Source organism: Lampetra planeri, chromosome 53 (genome assembly GCF_965212315.1).
Source record: "Lampetra planeri chromosome 53, kcLamPlan1.2.h2, whole genome shotgun sequence".
Taxonomy (NCBI): domain Eukaryota; kingdom Metazoa; phylum Chordata; class Hyperoartia; order Petromyzontiformes; family Petromyzontidae; genus Lampetra; species Lampetra planeri.
Genome location: NC_136159.1, coordinates 5,025,071 through 5,049,888, shown reverse-complemented (window position 1 = coordinate 5,049,888; position 24,818 = coordinate 5,025,071). Strand labels below are relative to the sequence as shown.

Genomic DNA, 24,818 nt, shown 5'->3' with positions numbered 1-24,818 from the left:
CCCCGCACCTCCGATTAGGGCAGTTGGCTTATGTGCGGTGCGAAAGAAGTTCAACATACATAGCCTTTTTCGTATTGCAATGCAGACTGATTTGTGTAAATCTACTGCAGACCAAGAATGTGCCCATCTAATGCTAATGAGTTCGGAATAAACAATCCATGGTATTAGCTGCGTGGGTGCAATGCTGTCTTAAAAAATCTCTTGTGAACTCATGCAAGATCACGTTACAAAAAAAATCCAGTCAAAAAAAGAATGTCAAAATTCCCTCCGAGCTCATGTGGTTCAGAGCATACCACTGGCTTATATTTCTTGTTTAGTGCCATGATTTAGAAATCATGTTTAAAGTATTACTCCTAAATTTAAACACATTTTGAAATGTACAAAAAAAAGTTACATTCCTTCCTGTTACCCTCGATGTTAAATTTCTACAACTGACATTCAGACACTTAACACTCGAGCACATTTCACAGCCTCGCACATTCCCCCCGTGGACCAATTGACTCGCTGACCCACTCAATTCATACGGGTGCCAAGTACCGTTGTCACTTTCCGACCGAACCACCTGATGATTGATGCAAAACCAATGACTCACTTCACAACTGATTGCTGTGACTCGCAATTACAGTTTTCATTAACCCTCAGCAGTTCTATTTCACAGGAACAGGCAATGCAGCTATTGTCACCGTTGAAAGCTCTCATCAATCAGCCTCTCAATTTGCTGTATTTAACAAGGTGACAGGGCCCAGCCCCACCACCCCCCACCACTGCCGCTCCCCCCATCTCTCTGTGACAGGAGGCCGGAATTAGCCATCTCACCTTCTCGTAGTACACAACAGCGTACTCCGTGTCTTCGAACACCACTCGAGGAAACTCCACCATCAGGTACATGAAGTTCGAGTTCCTTTTCTCCTTCTGCCGATGAACAATGCACATCAGAAACGTAATCAGGTCACATGCACTACAATGCCATGCTATAGTGGATGGCGGAAACAATAGCAAATAATTACAGGGTACGGCTGGACAGCCGATGATCTGAGAAGCGAAGCACGACTGAGCCTCGGTAGAGCTCGGATGTGGGAGACCAACGTGCATAACAGGTAGTATAGGCTATGGATCTACATTGTGGGCAACAAAGGCAAGGGCAGCCAAATCAACTGTTGCGCTCGACTTGCTATGGCTCCCATATCAAAGTTCCCAAACCAGCGCTGGCCAGCACCTTGGCATGGTCAAATAACCTGTACGACCCGCACGGCATGGGGAGGCCCTCATCCAGCAGTGGATTGACAAAATGGGCTGGACATGTACATAGTTGCGTGGTTGTGAGATCCTGTTAAACATGGCTCAACGTCTTAAGATTAGCACCACCTTGGCATCTCCAGCAAAGGGTTGTGGCAAGAGAGTCATGAGGATGCCGATGAAATGAACAATGATGGCGAGAACCGATGTGATCCTTGTGTGACGTTAAACCGAATCCCAGCGATGGTGTCACCTAAAAATAAATACATGGCTCAGAGGGGAAGACCACTTCAACCACTACAACCTTCCATCGTCACAGCTCAGGAGGGGACTGCACCTCAGCCACCTTAACCTCCCATCGTCATGGCTCAGGAGGGGACAGCATCTCAGCCACCTCAACATCCCATCGTCACAGCTCAGGTGGGGACACCGCATTAAACCCCCTCAACCACCTCAACCTCCCATCATCTTGGCTCAGGAACCTAGTGTGGAGTGCGGTGTTGCGAGGTGAGGGTGAAGGTTCATAAGCAGGGGTCCCGTGGGATGGAGAGAGGTTGGGTAGAGAACTTAAGAAGAGCGCTCTTTGGTGATACTCTGCTTTGGCAGTGGTGCACAAGAACAATTAAGAACAAGCCTGATCGACAACCGCAGAATTCTAGGAGGTGATTTGTCTTTAATGTTGTTTTCCCAATTCTATTCCATTTATGCTATCCGCGTCATGTCGTAGGACAAAGCATCCATTCAGAACTCTTGCATAGCAGCGCATCACCCATGGTAGGGTATGGTCCATGCCAGTAGATAGCAGAACGACTTATCGCAGAGCCCTTCAAGTGACCTTCGTGATCTCCATTCGCAAGCTCCGTCCCACATGACACAAACATCGAGATACGTTGGTTACATGGCAGTAAAACTGGTAAACGAAATTATTCTCATGAGCTGGAATCTGCAGTCAACTCGCTACACTTGAGAACCCGGTTTAATCGTCAACTGGGCTGGTTTAAAGCCAGATAAGAACCCAGTACAGTAATCCCTCGCCACTTCGCGGTTCAAGTTTCGCGGCCTCAGTGCATCGCGTATTTTTCGAACTGATTTAAAGGCCTCATTATACCTGTGCAGTAACACCATCATCATCATCATTCATCATCACATTCATCGAACTGCACAGGTCTGTCATCGTCGTCATTGTCATCGTCGTCGTCGTCATTACTGGAGTCAAGTCTCAAGATACTACTGTCATTGGTGAGTGTAGAACACCATAATACGTATCGTATGAGAGAGAGAGAGAGCGTGAATGTATAATATTAAGGTTTTATAATTAAATAGATTTAAGTAAAATATATATATATATAAAGTATAAATATACATATTTTAAACATTCTGGTACCCACACACACATATACGGAAATTCCTAGGGGGCCAATCCTACTTCGCGGATTTTCACCTATCGCGAGGGGTTCCGGTCCCCATTAACCGCGATAAATGAGGGATCACTGTACATCTGCAGTGCCGGCTCTGCTCCTTGACCCGAGCCATCTGGCCACCTCGGCGAAGGTGACCGACGAGATGAGTAACGGTGGCGCTGAAAATGAAAGTCATGACAACAACGAAAATGAGACCGATGACAACAACGATATTGGGGTGGTGATAAAATACCTCATTAATCATCTCAATTTCACGAAAAGTAAGGCGGTCCAGCCAGTCCACCTTGACCATGTGTCCCTGCCGATGAGCTTTGGTCAGCTGCAAGAGGACACAGCAGGAAGACAGAATAAGTAACGTCTCGAGCCGGAGGACGTGTGTAATTTTGTAATGGTATTTTCGCCTAAACCGTCATTTTAATTAAATTGTAAATTTAACAGACTGATCATCTTGGCATACGGCATCGCATTAAAAGCTTAACTGGTTTAAAATGTCAGTCCTCGTTAAAGTTAAACACATTTCATATTCTGCGTAGCATGATATGGTTCAGCATGCAGACTGCACATGGATGAGCATAACTTGCCTGATTCAGAACAATGACTGTCTTCACACCATGTCATTGTAATGGTAACATAACACAGTATTACTACACTCATCAGTGTCATTTTCAGAGCTAACCGCTATGGTTATCAGCAAACCCTGCGGAAATAACCAAAAACGACGCGAGATATTAAGTACTGTATTGTATATTGTGAGGTGGGGAGGTCATCCCATTAATTTGAGTATCATTACATCTCTTGACCAAGACCAATGAAGAGTTATATCTGAACCAGTCCTGGGCCTTCCCTTTTAAGAATGGTAGAATAACCGCCACACACTCACAGGGCACGGGCAAGACCTTGTCTAGCAGTGAAATGACATAGAGCTGTACCTAAAAACAGCAGTCAGTATGATCGCATGCAAGCCATTATTAATTCCACACACTGGCTAATCATTGACTCTGGTTGCTATGGCATCGTCCTTTTCTCCGTCGTCCAGGGAAGACAATGAGTTTTCAGTGTAAATTTTTTAGAAAATTGTTTACATTATTTGAAAATTTCCTGCAATGAGTGAAAACGACGATCCTGGAACTTTGCCGCTATAAATTTCCACACGATAAGCCACTTCATTGAGCTATCATTTGTGGTCAGGTCTTTTCTGAAAAAGAAGCTAATAGCTCAGTGAGCTGAACCTGGTAAAATAAAATTTTCGTTTTATTTGTATATTATTTTAGTGATTTTCTTACATTTCCTATACTTTGAACTTGTATTTAATTTTTGCACTGTTTATCGTTGTAACATTCTGACCAGCCCCTACTCGACATGTCAAAAAGAGCTTTATAGCTCATCACATTCCTCCAGGAAAATAAAGATTCCGATAACTGATCTGTACTCGTGACTCTGGTACTGTCATGGCCGACGTTCCGACTGCCAAGGCTGGTGTTGTCCTGCTGTGTACGTGGGCGGCCCTTGTCCAGAAGCCACTGAGACCATCTCACGTCGCAGTTCCAACCGCATACCCAGAGTCTGCTGCGGCTAGTTTCCACTGTGTCTTGCCAGAGATTCCCACTCATCGACGATGGTTTTTAAAGCATTTGAGATCACACTTGCAGATGTCCTTGAAAAGTTTTTTGGGTTTACCTAAGTCTCTTGACTTCAATTATACGAGCTGTATGATTTGATTTCAAGATTACTTCACGTTTGAAAAATGTAGTGCTTGGTTCAGATTTTGTGATATGACTACAAATTAAACAAAATAATAAATGTCATTATTTGGTTCTTTCGGTTAAGTCACATCTAAAGATAAAATAATAAATTAAATTAAATAATAGAATACGACGTTTCGATTGCAACACAAGCAATCATCATCATCATAAATGTCAAATATATCATATTCAACTGCCTGTCTTGAATCAGAAACATTCGTTTTTTGTTACAAGCACTGATGCACATCGCAATGAAAATGTTTTTTCATCTATGCATATAAAATGTCACTTACAATAAAACTTGCAAAACCTTTAACTATTTAAACATGAATCTTGTTATTGATTTTAAACGGCCAAAATTAATGTTATTCTCAGATGTAATTAAATATTTTGGGGGAAGTGCGACGGGTGTAGTTTTGATTACAGTGTTCCACGTGTGCTCATTATGTAATGTAACCAGATACCATAAGAATTGTAATAACCACAGCAACACAATTCACCTCCTTGCATGTTTTCTTTTTGCCAAACTCGAGCACACATTCGAAAGCAAATTGAATTAGTTTCTGGGGGGGGGGGGGGGGAAACCATTTACACATTGAAAAACACAAGACCTCATTTTTTATGCCAACAGTGCAAAAGCCCATGCATTCGAATGAACACCGTGCCATCTTAAAACAAGGGCCACCGCGTAGCACGGCTTGATATGTTTCTCCCCATGCTTGCAGGATATTCGACGAGTTTCTTTACTTTGGCAGACTTGATGTAAATGCCAAGGGAAATGACATTGAAGCGTACATTTTTAACACGGTCTGGTTTGACTTAGGCAACTCGCAGCGATTCTTGACCACGACCAACATCAGTGGCGGGTGGTATCGGAAAAACCGATCCTGATATCGGAGTCATGTGGACCAACCCACACTGATCAGCATTGAGAAGTATGCCCCCCCGCCATCCCCCGTGAACGCCTTAATCTAGCAGTGGATTGACAAAAGGCTGTAAACATCAACAAAGTTGTAAATCTCTTCTTGGTTCTTTCGGTAAAGTCACGTAGAAGGGAAATAATAAAATAATAAAAATAAAACATAATAAAATACAATTCTCACGACGTTTCGGCCACAACGCAAGCAGCCGTCCTCAGGTGAAGAACAGGTCTGTCGGAAAGACAGCGTCTGAATGAACACCACCAAGCTTGGCAGTGTATATTTAAGCTGGGTTAGGGGAGGAAGGGCGCCTTGACAAATGCAAATTGTATTTTATTATGTTTAATTTATTTTATTTATTATTTCCCTTCTACGTGACTTTACCGAAAGAACCAAGAAGATGAATCCCTGCAGTCACGAAAGCTTTAAATAAAAAAAGGTGTAAACATTTCCCTGCCCTCCTCTCTATGTAGCGGATCGTGCTTGGGAGCCATGGTTATTTCCATCGTTTAGAAGCCAAGCTGCCTTTGATTGATATTACGCGACTGCGTCCGGGCTCCGCTGCATTCTAATTAAGTCACCTGCCCTATATCAGTGGGTGTACCCGGGCTGCATGTGATGTTATACATTATTACTGCATTTATTATACATATATACACAGGACAGTTTTCTTTTTTATATGAACAGAGTTTAGATACATAATACACACACATACGATAAATAAAAATACGCAGTGTTTACATGTTCTTGGTTCATTCGGTAAAGTCACGTACCGAAAGAACCAAGAATATGAATCCCTGCAGTCACAAAGCATTAAATCAAAAAGTGTTTACATGCTCAAACGAAGAATGACTGTCAAATAAACTATGAACTTTTTTTACCAGATAAGGCCCCCTGAGTAATATAGCTATTTTTCAAAAGTGACCTGGACACAAAAAATAGCTCAACGAAGTGGCCTATCATGATTGAAATGTATTGCAGCCAAACATTCCAAACGCATAATTCTAAATGTGGCGGGAAAACCGTAGGAACCGGAGAAAAATCAATACGATCACGGGGAGAGAGACACGCAAACTCCAAATATACAGCAGGCGTCAGGGTCGGGATCGAACCCAGGACCTCCTGTATACCAGGCGAGGAAGTGAACATCTCGCCTCCGTGGCCTAACATGTGCAGACGATGGCAGTGCAGGTCATCCAAGCTCTCACAAACCAAGGCCTACATCAACGAAATTCTTTACAATATATTTTACAAACATGGAACAGCTGCACTGAGATTGCAGGAAGTAGCCAATTTTATGTCAGAAGGAGATTTAAGGAGACACACTTTCAGCAAAGTTACCAATTATACAAGAATAAATATATATAGACATAGTTGACACATGAAGTACATTAGCACTTTAGTTAAATGCATATTCACATATATACGCACACAATTAATGGATATATTGGTGGTACACCGGTGCAGCATAACACAGCGGTCCTCATCAACAGCCTACAATCAAAATTTGAATGGACAATCGCCTTCCGACTGCTTTGACATCGCGAGAAGTGATTTTGACGCACCACCACACCACAAGATGTTCTGACCGGTGGTTGCGAATCGCGAGAAAATAAAAAATTATTGCAAAATTTGTAAATGTTTTATACCGCACACCCGTGTACCACCAATCCGTTCATATACGCATACACAATACACACGTTGAATCATACACACACACACGTACACACTCAAATCAAATAGACGGTACATGCCCATATGCGTACAAGTTAAAATAAAAAAACACATCTTTCAGTATATACTCTCTCAAAAGTGTACAACATACGTGAACTCCACCTGCTCCGGCTTTGCAAAGGGGTTGTGGGGCGTAAGGGTGAACGTTACCGTATTCTCTGTGGTACAAGACACACTCTTTCCCCAGTATTTCAAAGAAGAATTTGGAAGCGCCTCTCATAATCCAGCATGTTGCGTGCCATGCCAAAAACATGGTTGACGATGTACAATGTGAAAGAAGTTCAACACGAGACAAAGATCCTCCGTATAGCCTTAACAGACTGTTGGGGCAAGTGCTGTTAGTAAGCACCTATGTAGGACGGTACGGCACATGAGGGGGCGATGTTTACACATCGCAACAGGTACTCATTTGAGGCCGATTCGACCTAGGGGAGGCCCAGGAGCGGTTCACATAATTGTCACTGGTGTTGGCCATGAGCAGGAATCGAACCCGGGACGCCAGGTTCGTAGCGCAGTGCACTAACAGCTACACTACCTCTCCCCACACATACATACATACGTGCGTGACCACATATGTATAACTTACTTGGCACCGGGCACAAGTTCTGTGTGCGTCGTAATTTCTGGAGCGTGTCATAGCCTTGGAGAATACGGTACGTAAAATTTACGCTTCGTGAGGTTTAACGATTAATTTACGAGAAAATGTTTGTGTTACCATCTCTTCAGCAGACGTATTTTTTAATTGTTTTATGGGAGAATAAAAAAAACTACAAACGTTTGAAAGTAAATAATAATTCCATTTATATAGCGCTTTTCATCAAGAATCACAGCGGCAGCAACTCAGCATTAAAAAGTATATTATAAATACCTAATTTTTTTTTACTACAATTTAAAAAGCGGATGCGTATAAATAGGTTTTAAGACGCATTTTAAAAATGCCCACAGACTCAGAGGGATCCTTATATCTCGCGGTTCAGTGTTCCATAGCCTGGGGTCTACAGGGGGAAAATCTCGGTCACTGAAACCTCGACCTGGGAATGCAGAGAAGATCTGCATCCCCACATCTTCGGGACCTTGAGGGGACATATGGGTGCAGCATGTTAATGATGTAGGCTGGGGCAAGATGGTTCACTGCTTTGGAAGTTAGCAATAGGATTTTCAAGTGAAAACAATTACGTGGTTCTAGAGAACAGTTTCAACTTTAATTTGATGCCAAGATTGTGGGAGCTTAAATAATTAAATAATAAACGGCTCTCATCTTCCAGTTCTTCAAGGCAAATAGAAGGAATGAGTGCGGCGTAAAATGTCGACCACTTTTGTTACAAAAAAAATCAATTTTCACAACCGCAAATGGCAGCACAAAGTGGACAGCCGATGTTATCTCACGCTGTGAAAAACACACTTTTTTTTGCAAAAATTGCGGTATTCAGTTAGAGTGCCGATTAGTGATGTCAAAACTACTGTTGATAATTTCTCTCTTGATTTGTGACTGCCACTGTGAAGGCCTTTAATTCAAGAGTTCTGTTAATGGGGAAGCAAACGATGTCGTGAAGGCCACAATCAAAATTCCTTTGAAATGTAGATGAGAACAAAATATCACCTGAGCTGAAAATTAATTACACAGCCATTGTGAGTAGCACACACACTTGAGGGGTAAGAACAGTCATTAGCATACGCGTGTATTCATTTGATGTCATTTGCGTGGAATTTAATTGCATAATTTCCTTTGAAACAAGAAAAATCTTTCGCGAAATTATGATCAAGAGCCGTGATTACATGTAAGCGCGCGCATATGCTTTATCCTCTGCAAAGGTTTGGATAATTATAAAGTTCACAAAAAGACTTGTTACTATATCCCTCGACGGGTGAACCTCAACAGCATTTTATTTAATGGGCACATTACAGTGCTCGACTTCAGCTTAAAAAGCTCTCTTAAATTAAAAGCGGATGTATGTATGTACGTTGAACTTCTTTCGCACCGTATATAGGCAACCGTGCTAATCGGAAGTACGGAGAAAGGACAACAAACTAAGCACAAAAAGCGGTTCGAAAGAAATGAGTGTTCAATCTCGATGATTTAAAAGTGCATAGCTGCAGTGGCTTCTTAATGAGAAGGAAGAGCGTTCCAGACGGCCACAAAATCGCATCTGAAAGCGCGGCGATGCAGTGACCATCTTTGATCGAGGGTTAGCCAAAAGCCGCTGCTGCAAGGATGACCGGAGTTTGCTTGATGGTTTATGCTCCTTGATGAGAGGAGCTCCTGGTTCCCATTCCACACACATCTATCTTTGCTTTGTATTCTTTGGCTCACACCTTTCTTTTGGCGCGGCGAACACCAAGACAATCACACAACGGCGTATTGTGACCGCGGCAAAAATGCGCGTGCACTGTATGCGCCGAGCGCGATGAAAGCACAGATCTCCGCTTCATCCGTCGTTATTTGGTGTCACGATTTGATTCGGCCTAATTTTTTCGTCGTGCGACATTCCTTAAGACGCTGCGGCCGTTCTCTCTGCAACGTTAATGCCGTTGTCTTTGTTTTGCCGATGCGCTCACGGAGCGGCACGGATCTCCCGTGCAAAATAGCCGGGAAACTGTCCAAACGGGACCACCATCCGTGTAACAAATCAAATAAACTCGAGATGAAAGCAATATTTTGTCATCTCATTTGTATTCTCCCGCTTGTATGGTACGCCTCAGATGCACCGCCTTGTTTGTGTTGCCTGTGCCGTCCGTACCGTCAACTTTGTATTGTCTGTTGTTCTTTCTGTCCCGTTGTTCTATTTGTATCGTCTTTCTTGTTTGGATAGTCCCATCTCATCTCGACCATCCTGTTCGTAGTCTGTCACTTTGTTTGAAATGTAGTATTTGTTCTGTCACGTACATTCCTTAAGGAATCATTTGGATGAAATGTGCATAATCGGAAAATAATGCATTCCCTTATCTACAATGCAACACAGGTACTAGGAGTCTGAGAATACACCTTTTAATCACTGGATCATTAAATGCCGACTATTAATAGCAGCATTTAAAAGTGATTGTTACCTCCCATACATTTTAATTATTCTAATTAGTTTCTTGTGCCAATTGCAATATGTTAGTCTTTAAAATCGTTTGACAAGCAATACACGGGATTCTTTACTTTAAACAATTTGAAACTCATTTAGTAATCAATAAAATCTAAACAAATTAACGAGTGCACTCGGCTATAGACATATCGCATTCGTTGCATAGCAGTTAGTATGACGCAGACCTGTTAATGATGCAAGAACCTCAAGTGTTTCACGCAGTTCTGTATTTCACAATGCTGTTAGCGACGTGAAATGAAGAAAAATGCCAGTTGTATATATCACTTACTTCCATCATTCTCTCTTCCTCCTGAGTTAAGAAAACAATTGGCCATTTCAAGTTGACATATACATATATATGAAATACAGAATCGAATTTTACAACCAGATTTGATCAAAAAGTTGTTACAGGGTTATTCCTGGTAGTGTTCACACACACGTGTGGATTGAAGTAGAACAAACACACACGGTGCAGTACTGCGTCACACATCCGACCATCAGTCACATATCCGCCCTGACCAATTAACCGCCCACCCCAGTGCAGTATTTTTTGCACGATGTAACTGTCATTCAACATAGATATTCACATATACAACATTTTCACGTGTCCGCCTGTACCTCAGTCCATGGCTAGTCAGATATGCGACGTTGTACCGTAGTTATGGTCACAGGAATATGGGATTTGCATTCAATTGCCTGCACAGAAAAATGTGGTATTAGGCCTCGGCAAGGTAAGGTAATTTACCCTTTTTGCCGGGTAAAAGGGTAAAGGTGTCGACATGCCAAGGGGTAAGGTAAAGGGTAGGGTAAAGGTAGCGCGGAAGAATTAGCCGGTAGGGTAAAGGTAGCGAAGTATTACCCGGTAAATACCCTGTTTACCGCTCACTAAAAGCTCCGTGGCGCAGTCTGTGGCCTCCATGTAAAATTGGAATCATCGAGAGTATTCGATATGAATAAAGCGCTCTACCTAGCATTTACCTGTTATAAACCTTTTCATGTGTAGTACCCCAGTAATTACCCTGTAATCGGGTATTTTGTATTGGGTTAGGGTAAAAGGTAGGGTAAAGGTAGGCTCGTTGTTTTTACCTTTTACCTTACCTTGCCGAGGCCTATGTGGCATACATCGAAACGTATTTTGGTGAGCCAACAGGCAGTTGGAAAATATTTACAAATTACAGGCTAAGCGAGGCATATCTAAATGGAAAGACAGACAATAACGGGTCTCTTTGCCTTTGTCTTACCAGTGCTCATGCCTCATATTTAAAACGGGATATAATTTTAGTCTGACTCAACCTAGAGGAAGGATCAGATATTGACTGCTGTGAGCCATTTGAAACGAAGCTAGGTTAAGGAGACTGTAGCATCTGTGAATAAGAACTTCATAGGTCATCGGATTTCTCCAGTTTGAATCAATATTCTGATTCTGATTAACTTAAGGTGGGGGTTTTCACAAACGGTCAGAGCACTGTGCTGAGCTTGGGATACCCGCGTTTGATTACCACGGCTAATATCAGTGGTGAGTAATATCTTACCTGCTCCTGGCCACCGCTTACATTAACCCGCACTGACCAGTGTGGTGAAGTATGGTTAAAAAAAAACCTCATTACCGACACAGCACAGGTGGACTGAAACTCATCATGCCAATAGTTGAATTAAAACTCTTCATGCGTGTAAAAATGTGTAAATAAAATATCATAAATACAACGTGTGTGTGTGTGCATATATAGAGTTAGACAAAAGATTTCAGGATTCACCAATACTGCACATTTATAATAATCTATGCACTAGCACGTTCCCTTTATAATGCATGCCAATAGTTACTGTGGCCAACGTATTCCAAACCGGTTAAGTCAGCACACTCGAAACATTGCTAAATCGAAGAATATGAGCAGCGAGTATAGAAACACACCCGTAATAAGTTGCATGTGTGCATCGAACGCGCATGTCCTTCTATATGAGCAGAGACGTCTCATAATCGCACGCTATATTGCGCGCAAGCCGAGAGTACAGGGCCGCGTACAAAACAGGAAAGCTACATCCACATGTGCAAAGGAAAAGGTCTGCCAAGGAGCAATTTTACCACTACTATGGGCAAGCCACAGCTGACTGTTATTATTATGCACCTGGCAAATAAAGTTCTGTCTCTTTGTGCAAATAAATAATGATATGGGTTTAACAAAAAAACTGCAAATGTCAATTGAGTTGTCTGCAAAATGCTACAATGTTCTGTTGCATTTGCTGTTTGATGTTTGCTCGAGTATTTCCCCGAATTAAAATGGTTCAATCTTTCCGCGCTGCATAATGGAAATGTTACGCGGCGCTCGATAATTGCCTGTGTAGACACAACGGGATGAACAACACATTTTCCCTTCTCAGCTTAATCTCATCTGCAACCCCTCCCCACCCCACACCCCCACCTCCCTTTCTCCTTATTACTGATTTTAAAAGCTCAGGCGATTTCAGCTGTCAAGTTGACAACATTGGCCTGCAGCTGCAGAAGAAAAAAAGAAAAAACTTGTCACTGAGCACGAACTCGGTTCGGTTGTGTGTACCTTAGCGAGCCGACTCATTTGATCGTCCCCTTGCGAGCTGCCCGCCTTGCCAGGAGTTGTGGACGGATTAGAACCATCTGCCTCCACTCCTGGCCACACACGCAGGTCGTGCATGCCCTGTCGGAACAGCCTGCCGTCGCGACGGCGTTAAGCGAGTCATTTACGGAGCACCCCAGTACAGTACTCACTTTAAACGAGTGGTTGTCTAACTTTCGGTAGGGTGGCACGCTGCCCCCCTCCCCCCCCCACCCCCAGTTAAGACCACTAATCGCCACGTTGTGCACGTGCATGGTTTGCCGCCGGAACGTGGCACTAACGATGACTGCGTACGTTCCAACATTTCTCTAGCACGTTATCCATACCGCAGCCTCCTCCCACCAACCCCCTTCCACAAAAAGACTTTCATGCCCTCCTGTCGAATTGCAAAGCATGATGGAAGGACAACTCTTATGGTTAAAATGGCACCTTTTGTGGTCGAAAAATCACCTTTTGCCTGTATTATTCTTATTACGAGTACTCACTTTGGTTTAGAAGAGCCAAGCGGCAACGCTTCATCCAACGTATGCAGTGTGTCAAATGTATTTTAATATTCTTTTCATCTTATTTTTGCTCAGTATATATTACTCTGACCTTTACACATACCATGCCTTGACAACCTGTCAGAGTAACCGTACATTTCAATTTGTTATCATAACAGCATACAATGTTTACTCTTTGGTTCTTTCGGTAAAGTGACGTAGGTAGACAAATTAATAGATCACGACGTTTCGATCTCAACGCAAGCGACTGTCGTGAACTCTCACCTGAAAACGGTCGCTTGCGTTGCGATCGAAACGTCGTGATCTATTATTTTGTCGACCTACGTGGCTTTACCGAAAGAACCAAAGAGTATGGATTCCTGCAGTCACGAAAGCTTCAACTCAAGATTCAATGTTGTTATGACGCTGTAGAATCTAATTTTATGGGCATAAACCAATGGCAACCCACTGACACGTGTGAATATGTTCAAATATTTACAAGCAATTTCGTGTAATTTCATATCTGCAAAGCCCACTGATATTTTATGTACTATTGGCTTAATAACGTCACGAATGCACACAGGGAATATATGTTAGACGTGTTTCAATACAAACACATTCTGTCATCGTTATTATGACAAAACTATAACATCTGGCAACCCAGCAGCGTTTTTTTTCATTACACCACACTCAAGTAAAAAAACACAAAAACACAAAAACCAGTCCAAAGTTTGGCTGCTTGAATAAATAATGCTGGAAAACATTTTATCTTAATATTCCATGGGCTTTCACTGATGCTGGTTTTCTGACAATTAGTGCCCTCATTAGAGTCCACTCTTGTCAGGTCTACGGAAGTCAAGCAGGGTTGAGCCTGGATATGGATAAACCCATTCCTGCTGCGGAGGGAGCTGGTAGGAACGTTGGGTTGCTCGGTCAATGGCCAGGGTCAACGGCGGCGTGGTGTATTCCGCAAATATGGCCGACTGTGAGGGGGGGCAAAAGCCGGCGTGAGTAGGTTAAACGTTGAGTTTTATAAGGGCACCACTGGGTGACCAGCCCCTCCCCACTCAGCCCCTCCCCACCCAGTCCTTCCCCACCCAGCCCTTCCCCACCCAGCCCCTCCCCACCCAGCCCCAACCCTCCCATTTTTGGATTCACGACGGACGGATGGACACAATAATCCCCTGTGGGCTGGTGGAACCAGGTGGTTCCTACCAGTATTAATCAATAGGTTGACCACCATGCATAAAACAGGTGTTGTAGGCCGCTGTAGAGCTATGTTGGTAGCAAAGGGAAGTGCGGCAAAATCCACTGTTGTGCTGTACTTTCTATGCTCCCACATCTAACATCCTCCCCCCGCCTTCACCAACCTTGCATTGACCAGAGTGGTAAAGCATTGTCAAGATACCCCCTACAACCTGCACAGCACGGAAAAGCCGAGTGGTGGATTCACAAAAGGGGCCGCACCTGTAAATGTGAGTAAAGTTAACACTCGTTTGGTGGATTATCCAGCTCGTGAAAACATTTATTTATTTGTAGCTCCGTACTTGTCGCGGGTCGGCGACTCAGCAGCCACTTGACGATGATCTCGTCGGTACGTCAGCCGGTACAACATCAAGAAACAATGAAAACGGATGACACATTCATAAGCAGTACTGTCGCAGTGCCATGTCGCAGTGCCATATCGCGACGAAACCGACTGCACGCATCAATTAAGGGGCGGTACCCGTGCTTGCCGAACAGCGACACCGTGGTTCCTCCAACCGGCACGGCGCGGCCCGGTCCGTACATGTCCCACACGGTGAGTGCAAGCACCGCGTTCCTCGGAAGATCAGCAAACTTCACGGGCAGCTGCAGCCACTGGTTCCAACTTGCGCCACAACACACGCGCACAGGACACGCGCGAGGGTCATGGGTTAGGTAGGGCAAGGACAAACAACAAACCTGAAATGCTTTTCCAGAGTAATTTATGGCATGTCGATGTCATGCCAAACAGTCAATTTACAGAAACATTGTATAGAATAGAAACTAGATTCGAAGCATTCATGACTGCAGGAATTACTCTTTGGTTCTTTCGGTAAAGTTACGTAGGTAGACAAAATAATAGATCACGACGTTGAGGCCGCAACACAAGCGACCGTTGTGAACTCTCACTGAAGACGGTCGCTTGCGTTGCGATCGAAACGTCGTGATCTATTATTTTGTCGACCTACGTGACTTTACCAAAAGAACCAAAGAGTATGGATTCCTGCAGTCACGAAAGCTTCAAATCAAGATTCATACAATGTTGTTATAATGCTTTAGAATCTAATTTTATGGGCATAAACTAATGGCAACCCACTGACACGTGTGAATATGTTCAAAGATTTACAAGCAATTTCGGGAAACTCCGATTAGTACACTAGGCTACGTACGGTGCGAAAGAAGTTCAGCGTACATACATACATATGCTTACCCTCTACTGCCATTAAATTCCTCACATTTTAGCAATACATTTATAAAAAGATGATGAACTTATAATTACATTATCCTTACATGACAATGGCTAAAATAAACCATCTCATACAAAACATTCAAGACAACCAGAATAAAAAGGGCGATTGGCAATAGCCAAATGCACCAATGGCCCTGGTTAGAATATGAACAATTGAGTGCGCTTGTTTAATAAATGGCATGACTCACGGAGAGTAACCCCATTGCCCTGTCATGTGCCTCCATGTTACACTGAATGTTCCGCATGCATCAAGCGAGTCTGTATTTTTACAGAAGTGTAACAACCACTAATTTCAGGCTGCTTTAATGGGAACGAAGCTCGTGATTGTGTGGCTCACTACATTGCAAGCATATGACAACTCCAGATTAGCACCTCCGATTCGCACAGTTGGCTAAGTACGGTGCAAAAGGAGTTCAACGTACATACATTCAACTGTGATTTAACTTCACCTTGATGTTCATCAATATCATCCAATCCACTGCGGGATGAAGGCCTCCACAAACCATTACCATTTCTCCTTTGGTGCCGAAATTTATGTACCTGCTGTACAAGATTAATTCTTGTAATTTAATTGCCCTATATCTGTATTGGACAAACTTTTAAACTGAAATGGATGGTGGATTTCACACCACATCCAGTATGGCTGTGGCTGCTAGCCACTTGCCTACCCTGGTCTAGCATCGATACAGGAATTATTCAATGAAAATTTTAACCATGGCTGGGAGGATTCACAACTCAAACGAGTAAAACATGGGTTTTGGGATAGTAATAGTAATACGGCCAGCCAAACGGTAGCACTCTTGCGAGTTAATGTATTGGTTCACAATTCAAACCAAGCGGGGGTTGATAATGTGGGTTCAATGATTTTGGTCCAATAAAAAAAATTAGAATCGCTTGCAAATTACTTAATTGGGTAAACCCACATATCAACCTGGTCCCCTACCGTCAATATGTTCATCTGTAAAACATAGCGCCTCGGCGATAACCTTGCACTCCAAAGAATTGCGCGAATACCAAAAGTGCAATTGATTTGCATTGATTCCAGGGCTGCAGGTTCTACACGTACTTCCAGCGCGTGCTGAAGGGCTTGTAGGCGGTGCGTGTGGGCAGAGCCAGCGGCCTTCCGTCTCCCAACACCTGGCTTGTGACGTACAGGTGTGAACATGACTCCTGGTTCAGCCCGGAGAACTTGAGCATGGGGTCATCCAGTAGGTCTTTGTAGCTCTTCTGCTCCCGCTTGCCCTCCAGGCTACCTCTGAGAAGTAACCCCACAAGGAGACAAAATAATTAGCAATGGTAAGTTACATTCGTGGTTCTTTCGGTAAAGTCACGTAGAAGGGAAATAATACAATAATATAAATATAAAACAATAAAAATTCTCACGTTTCGACTGCAACACAAGCAATCATCATCAGGTGTGAAATCCACAGCAAGAAAATTATCTTGAATACCAAAAGTGCTAATTTTCTTGCTGTGGATTTCACACCTGATGATGATTGCTTGTGTTGCAGTCGAAACGTCGTGAGAATTTTTATTGTTTTATATTAATATTATTTTATTATTTCCCTTCTACGTGACTTTACCGAAAGAACCAAGAATATGAATCCCTGCAGTCACGAAAGCTTTAAATAAAAATGGTAAGTTACTAATAATAACATCCTTTTTAGCGGTGGCCAGATGGCTCTTTGGTCAGAGAGGTGAGCCGGCACCGCTGAGATCATGGGTTCAATTTCGGGCTTCAGCCGCCTGTGATAAATCCGGGTTCGCAAGCCACAGTGAGTTGATTGTCTTAACCAGGTCACTCACCAAGTACTGCACAAATTTTTTAAATTAAATTTGGCTCTCCCCTTAATTGGGACTGAATTCGAGCTCTGAGAGTTAAAATATCGGTGTGGCTGCCATGTGACGGACATTACCCTAATATAGCAGACCAAGTGGGAAAGTCTTAAGCCTCTAATTTTTGGAAAAGGTCACTTGAAGGGATGTCAGAAGTAGCTCTTTGATAGAATCTTCTATAGGCTATTCTCTAAAGCCAAAACAAATGCATTGCTCTGTGAGAAATCAAAATACTTTTTTCTCAAAATACTCTGCCACATAGTGCAGTGGCACAAACCACTATGCCGCAATTTCCTATTTCACTCAAATAAAGGATCAGATCAACTGTTATTTTGAATAAAACCTCAAGTCAAAGTGGTTTCCCATTCAAATGAGTATTGGGGAGCACATCTGTTCACAGCCTTGAGTAAGTGGCGTAAATTAAATTCCACATTCATATGGCAGGGGACCTGTCCATCTGTAGGACATCATGTTCACTTCGCACAATGGGTCGCTCATTTGATCGCCCACAAAGAGATGAAGCGTTGAATCCACCAATCAGTGATTTGAACCCGCATCTCTCCTTCTGACACATTCATCTGAATACATGCACGTATACAGCTCTTTGCCAATCCATTGCTGGATTGGTGCCTCCCCACACCGCGTGGGTCGTGGGTCTTATTTGACCATACTTCACCATGCTGGTCAATGCAGGTTGAACATAGACGTGGGAGCTTATAACTGCAGGACGATAGTCTTTGCTGCACTATTCTTTGCGGCCCTCCACGTAGCTCCTGCAGCCTATAACACCTGTTGTGCATTGTGGTCACCGATGCAATCACTCTCTAGGCTCAAAAATCCTGCTAAGACTGCTAGATCTGACACATTAAACTGCGTTGGCAGTGGCGCACAGGCACAATGAACAAAACAACACTCTCGTCAATAACACTCTGGCTTTAAAAAATATATATATCATAGGCAACGTTTCGGGTAACGGCCCTGGCATTCCGGGAAATAATTCTTTCGAATACGCCGTGCAAAGACAGAAGTATGCAAATGGCCACCATTAATTTGACCACGTTAAATCCCAAAGCGGTCAAGTCGCAGTGCTTCTCAAACTTGTTTTAAAGTTCCACACGGCACAGCGCATTCGAGCTGCCTCCATCTGCGCGGCTCACCGAAACATAAAATGCCAAACTGCGCATCAAGCGCGGCCGTGAGAGTTGAGGACCGGGGGCGGTGGCTGACCGGGTGCTGTCTGGAGAGAGGGGGGGGGGTCAAGGAGGTCCGTTAGATGGGTGGAGGGGGGGGATCGGCCACTGAACGGCACGGAGAGTTCGTCTGCCCTAGCTTGATAACGTTGAGGCTCTTTGATTTCCTATAATTCCTAATGAAATATATACATACCGCGGCACTTGATTAAGACACAACACAGGTGTCGCAGCCGCTTTGTACGCTGGCCATCGAACACAGACCGGACACCCGGATCGCGCACTTTCAGATGCGCTTCTGCGGCCGTCTGGAACGCTCTCCCCTTCCGATATTAGGAAGCCCAGTGGGAACTACGCGCGTGAAGGTAATCTCGATTGAAAACACATTTTCTCTTGAACTGCTTCTGGGTGTGTTTAGTTTGCTGTCATTCCCCACCAACGCACCTCCGTCGAGCGCGGTTGGCTACGTACGGCGCGAAAGAAGTTCAACGTACAGTGAGTGTACAGACGTATCCCAAACATCGACGGAGGCGGATTTGGTCGTCTTACATTTTGAGTTGAACGTTCAACTCCAGGTCGCAACTGTAGATGTAGAAAAACTTGTCCGCGTCGCCCATGACTGTAGCTTCGCGCGACGTAAAAACTATTTAAATGTTTATTTGTTTAAAAAAACAAAGGGGGGGGGGGGGGAATCAACGCCGATGTCTCGGGGTCGCGAGAGGCCGGACGGCCTCGGCTGCCCGACAGCGAACACAGAAAGCCGAGCGGCAGCTGCATGCAAACATTATCGCGACCTACGAAACGGAGGGGGCTTCGCCGAACACTCGCGGATGCTTGCTAATCGTAAATGTCCATTCGAGGTGAGTTTAAACAAGACGTCTCGTCGTGTAGACGAAGTCCGTGAGGGGAGTGCGGCGGCAGGAGACACACTTTTAGCGCTCGACTGTTTACCACTCTCGCGAAGGGGGGGGGGCCGGCGGTGCACGTGACGCGGAAGCGCGGATGGAGCACGTGCTCCCACGAGCGCGCCGCCGATTGGCCGAGGCGCCCCCCCCCCCGCCAGGCCGACGTCATCGCGCACGACGCTTCGGGGCCACGTGATGACGTCGTTACGTAACGGGTGGGGGGAGGGAGGGGGAGGGGCATGTTTAGGAAGATTGACGGCAAAGCAGCGGACGCGAATTCTGTTCATCCGTTCAATTTTCGTGATTTCTTAGGGCAAGTGTGAGTTTGTCCATGAACACTCCATACCTTTCGATTTAAAGCTTTCGTGACTGCAGGGATTCATCTTCTTGGTTCTTTCGGTAAAGTCACGTAGAAGGAAATAATAAAATAATAAAAATTTAACATAATAAAATAATTCTCACGACGTTTCGGCCACAACGCAAACAGCCGTCTGCAGGTGGAGAACAGGTCTGTCGAGAAGGCAAAAGGCAGAGTCTTCTCGACATCACAATTCAGACTCTGCCTTCTCGACAGACCTGTTCTCCACCTGAAGACGGCTGCTTGCGTTGTGGCCGAAACGTCGTGAGAATTATTTGATTATGTTTTATTTTTATTATTTTATTATTTCCTTCTACGTGACTTTACCGAAAGAACCAAGAAGACCACTCCATACCTGTCAACCCACACGGTTTAATTGTTTTTTTCTCGTATGGGGAAATTGAGTTTTCAGGTCAATACGGCGTACAGCCGTTTAAATACGGGCAATTAGTATTTCTTGTCTTTATGTTTAGGGTCCGTCCATAAATGACGTCACGCACCTGGGGGGGGGGGTCAGACATTTGTGACGATGTGTGACCAGGGGAGGGTGAGAAATGTGATGTCACATCAAAATGCGCAACTTTAAATAAATATAGACAACACGTTCTATTTAATGAAATAGACTTTTAAATAAATGTTTTCTCATACATCAGAGTGCAGCGCCACATTAATTACGCACTACAATGACAATAGTTTAAAGCGATTTGAAGCATGTTTTATTTTCAAAATGAAAATATGGTTTTGGGGGGAGGGCAGAGCTTTGTGACGTTGTGTTTCTTATAATTCTTTCACTTATCATTGTGTATTGAAATTGTTACCCCCCACTGAATTCGCAAGTGTCACAAAATACGCCTAACCGTCAATTACAATTCTCATTAAAATGTGGCAATCGTACGGAACAAAGTTGTGCTTCCCGTATCGCATTTCTATGGCACGGACTGCAATTGCAAAATATTTAGCGCGCAAATCAATATTCCTTGCGCATCTGATTTTATTCTAGATTTGAAGATTTCGTGACTGCAAGGATCCATACTCTTTGGTTCTTTCGGTAAAGTCACGTAGGTAGAAAATAAAAAATAGAAATAAAAAATAAATAGAAGTAAATTCAATCACGACGTTTCGATTGCAACACAAGCAATCATCATCAGGTGTGAAAATCACAGCTAGGAGTTGTTTTACTAAAGTGGGAGAAATGCCGGGGTTAAGGAGTTTATACAAGTGTGGACGTCAGGGACTGGGACGTGAGACCCCAGGGACTGAGACGTGAGACCCCAGTTCCTGACGTCCACACTTATATATAAACTCCTTAACCCTGGCATTTCTCCCACTTTAGTAAAAAAAATTATAGCTGTGATTTTCACACCTGATGATGATTTCTTGTGTTGCAATCGAACCGTCGTGATTAAATTTACTTTAATTTATTTTTTATTTCTATTTTTTTTATTTTTTATTTTTTTCCTACGTGACTTTACCGAAAGAACCAAAGAGTACATCTAATTTTAATGCGTTGTGCGAACACACCGTACACCACAGACGACCGCTTGTGTTGCGACAGTGGGAGAGTGAGCTGCATACGCGCACGTGTATATAGCCACATTACATTTTGATTTAAAACTTTTCATGACCGCAGGAATTCATATTCTATGGTCGCTTGTGTTGCGATCGAAACGTCGTGATATTTTTAATCACTTTATTTTTTATTTATTTTTACTCTTTCTTCTATCTACGCGACTTTACCGAAAGAACCATAGAATATAGCGACATTGTTTGAAATTGTGCATTCTTCTGTAATTGCTTCAGCAACTTTTCCTCGAGTCTTACCACATCTTTGCTTGGCCTTGTGCTGTGAAAGCTTTTTGTCAACGCACTGGAAATCCATAATTTGTCAAGATGAAAATGGCTCGTGTCCGTTCGATTCGACTCTTTGTTGCTTCCCGCTCACATTCGAGGGAATACTTCATGATATGAAGGCGTTTGCGACACCTGTAGGCAGGGCCGTCCATATGGGGGGGGAGGGAGATGCGGGGCCCGGGGCAAACCCCCAACGTGTGTGGGACCCCCCCCCCTCTCCCCCATCACGACGCCTTCAAACTAAAGCGAAAGTCAGTTTAACACGTAGGCTTTCGCGACCAATATTATTCATAATCAACGTTTTTGGGTTAGATCGCGTTATTTATAAATTCTGCTGCTCTATTTGAGACCGGGAGCAAGAGCAGAGCCTCACCATTCTGGCGAATTGCCCGATGATGCTGGATGCAATTACCAGCGGAACGTCGTACTACTCAAAAATTGTAAATGTTGTGGTTTCACGGTTCAACACACCGGTGGGCTAAAGCAGTGAACTATTTGTCTTTTGTCAACGTGACACTTTTTTTGCTGATTGGCCGTGTCGGGTGGTGGAGGGTTACGACACATTTATAAATAAATCGATCTAACCCAAAAACGTTGATTATAAATAAAGCGAAAGTTTCGATTTAAAGCTTTCGTGACTGCAGGGATTCATCTTCTTGGTTCTTTCGGTAAAGTCACGTAGAAGGGAAATAATAAAATAATACAAATAAAACATAATAAAATAATTCTCACGACCTTTCGGCCACAACGCAAGCAGCCGTCCTCAGGTGAAGACCAGGTCCCCGACAGACCAGCGAAACGTCCCCGACAGACCTGGTCTTCACCTGAGGACGGCTGCTTGCATTGTGGCCGAAACGTCGTGAGAATTATTTTATTATGTTTTATTTTTATTATTTTATTAATTCCCTTCTACGTGACTTTACCGAAAGAACCAAGAAGACAAAGCGAAAGTGTTACATCTAACACCGTGACGTCGAGGCGTGAGACCCCCCCCCCCCCAAGCGCGGTGCCCGGGGCGGTCATATACAAGTTGCTTCAAAAAAATGTTAACACTAATATATGGGACTATTGTTTTTAATGGAAAGAGAGCGGATAATTCACTGTAACATGATAACAAATGTATGTTAGTAGCTTCAAAAAGTCTCCACTTGTTTCGCCATCCTTGCCAACACATGCCTGGAATCTTCTCCAGGTGGTCTCCAGAGCCCGGAGGCACATTTATTGTGGTGTTGTTGCCAATTCTCGGAAGTGTTAACTTTTTTTTGAAGCACCCTGTATTACGGGCGGGGGGGGGTGTTGTTAACGGCTCGTTCGACGAGATGTCCGGATTTTCTCGCCACGGTGCTGGGAGCTCTCTCTTGGAAGGGAAAACATTACGCCGAACAATATGCGGAAGTACAATAATTATGATTTTAAAAAACAACGATGTTTATTTAATGAACTCGCTTGGTTGAAGACCGAAATAATGCCCTTGCATCGCCTCTGACGATGAAGCGATCGCTCTTCGGAGCAAATTATGATGAAGTGCGCCTTCTCGTAAGTCCTTTGTTGTATTGCAGGGGCAGAGATATTTCACTTTAGTCTGTACTGAAATCAGGCTCGTGTCTGTTTAGGATAAATGCCACTGATAATTGTGGTAGAGTTGTTTGTTGCTGGGCATTTTACGAAGGTTAGTCAAATGTTCAGTTAGCTAATGACTGTTGCATCTATATGGTGTGTTACAGTTTTACAAAGTGATGGATAATTCACCACTCCACTGTGATAAAGATCCTGTCCATTACATGCGGACCATTCCAAGTGACCCTGGGTTTCGACCGTGTTCATGAACCAGGGTTCAGGGTCTGAATAGGTGCGCTCAGACAAGGTCTCCAATGAGTGTTTGGCCTGCGCCACGCAAAGTGCTTGCCACAAATGAACCACAACACAGTTTTCAGTTTCAGTTTCATTTATTAGGTATAGTCCTGTGAGCCATTCGGCTCTTGAATCGGGTGCAACCGCAACAAACAAAAAACAAAAACATGAACAAGAAAACATCTTAAAGTGACTATGCGCAAACAGAAAAATCCAGGAAAAAACTGCAAAGTCTTCCAGAAAAAAAGCACCGTACACCAACGCTGTGCAAAAATCCCAGTGGGATGCAACACTTGGAATGAACCACAATTCCCCACTGATAATGTCAAGCATCATAAAAAATCACGTGAACTGCGGTCATCCTTGTGTAATGCGGGCGTAAGCGACCTTCCGGAGGTGACGTCACGGGGGGTGGAGTCATGTGACGTGGGGGGAAGGTTCGGGGCTTTAAGCGGGTAAACCGGAAGGGGAAGGCAGTCGGGGTGTGAGCGGAAAAGAGTGAGGCCACGCGGGCAAGTGTGGAGAGGGGGGGGGCGCCGACGGCCATCGGGAGCCAACCCCGAAGATAAGAGGAAGCTGCGGAGTGGTGTGCAGCTGCGGAGGAGACAGCCAGGAGGGCTGCGTGTTAGAGGCAGCGGTGTGGCTGCCAGGAGGAGCTGCGGAGAGAGAGAGAGAGGGGGCTGCTTGTTAGAGGCAGCGGTGTGGCTGCCAGGAGGAGCTGCAGAGAGAGAGAGAGAGAGCAAGAAGCTGTGAGAGCTGCGGAGGGAGAAGAGCAGCAGCGAGTACAGCCAAGGGGGGCTGTGTGAGAGAAACAGCAGCGGAGCTGCTGTTGTGGATCGGGCCGACATTGGAGTCAGCACCGTGGAGAAGCTACAGAGTAAAGACAGCCGTGTGGGTGTACAGCACGAACCGAATAATAAAGGACACTGAGCCAGACATCGTGGTCCAGTCGTTTATTACACTGGTGTCGGAAGTGCAACGGCATGTCGAAACAAGTGAGGAAGAAAGTTAATCCGGCGCCTGCATCGGCTTCTTCGTCCGACGACGACGAACTCCCTCCAACCACGGATCCTGTTGGGGTGGTGGAGGAGAGCCAGGCTGAGGCGACCACGGGAACGGGAGTGGAGGATGTTGGCGCGGTG

The 24,818-nt window shown here is 44.2% G+C and overlaps 1 protein-coding gene across 1 annotated transcript in view; it reads right to left on the bottom strand.

Annotated features, from left to right (window-relative positions):
- PIK3C3 (phosphatidylinositol 3-kinase catalytic subunit type 3) overlaps nt 1–19,674 on the bottom strand; it is a 61,650-nt gene extending 41,976 nt beyond the window's left edge. Inside the window, exons 1-6 of the mRNA XM_078617343.1 lie at nt 19,261–19,674; nt 16,752–16,940; nt 14,918–15,061; nt 12,674–12,803; nt 2,890–2,976; nt 817–912 (exon numbers count right to left, since the gene is read on the bottom strand). Coding sequence (XP_078473469.1) covers nt 817–912; nt 2,890–2,976; nt 12,674–12,803; nt 14,918–15,061; nt 16,752–16,940; nt 19,261–19,328 — 714 coding nt within the window. The 5' untranslated portion in view covers nt 19,329–19,674. The remainder of the gene's footprint in view (nt 1–816; nt 913–2,889; nt 2,977–12,673; nt 12,804–14,917; nt 15,062–16,751; nt 16,941–19,260) is intronic.
- Between the last annotated feature and the right edge of the window lie 5,144 nt (nt 19,675–24,818).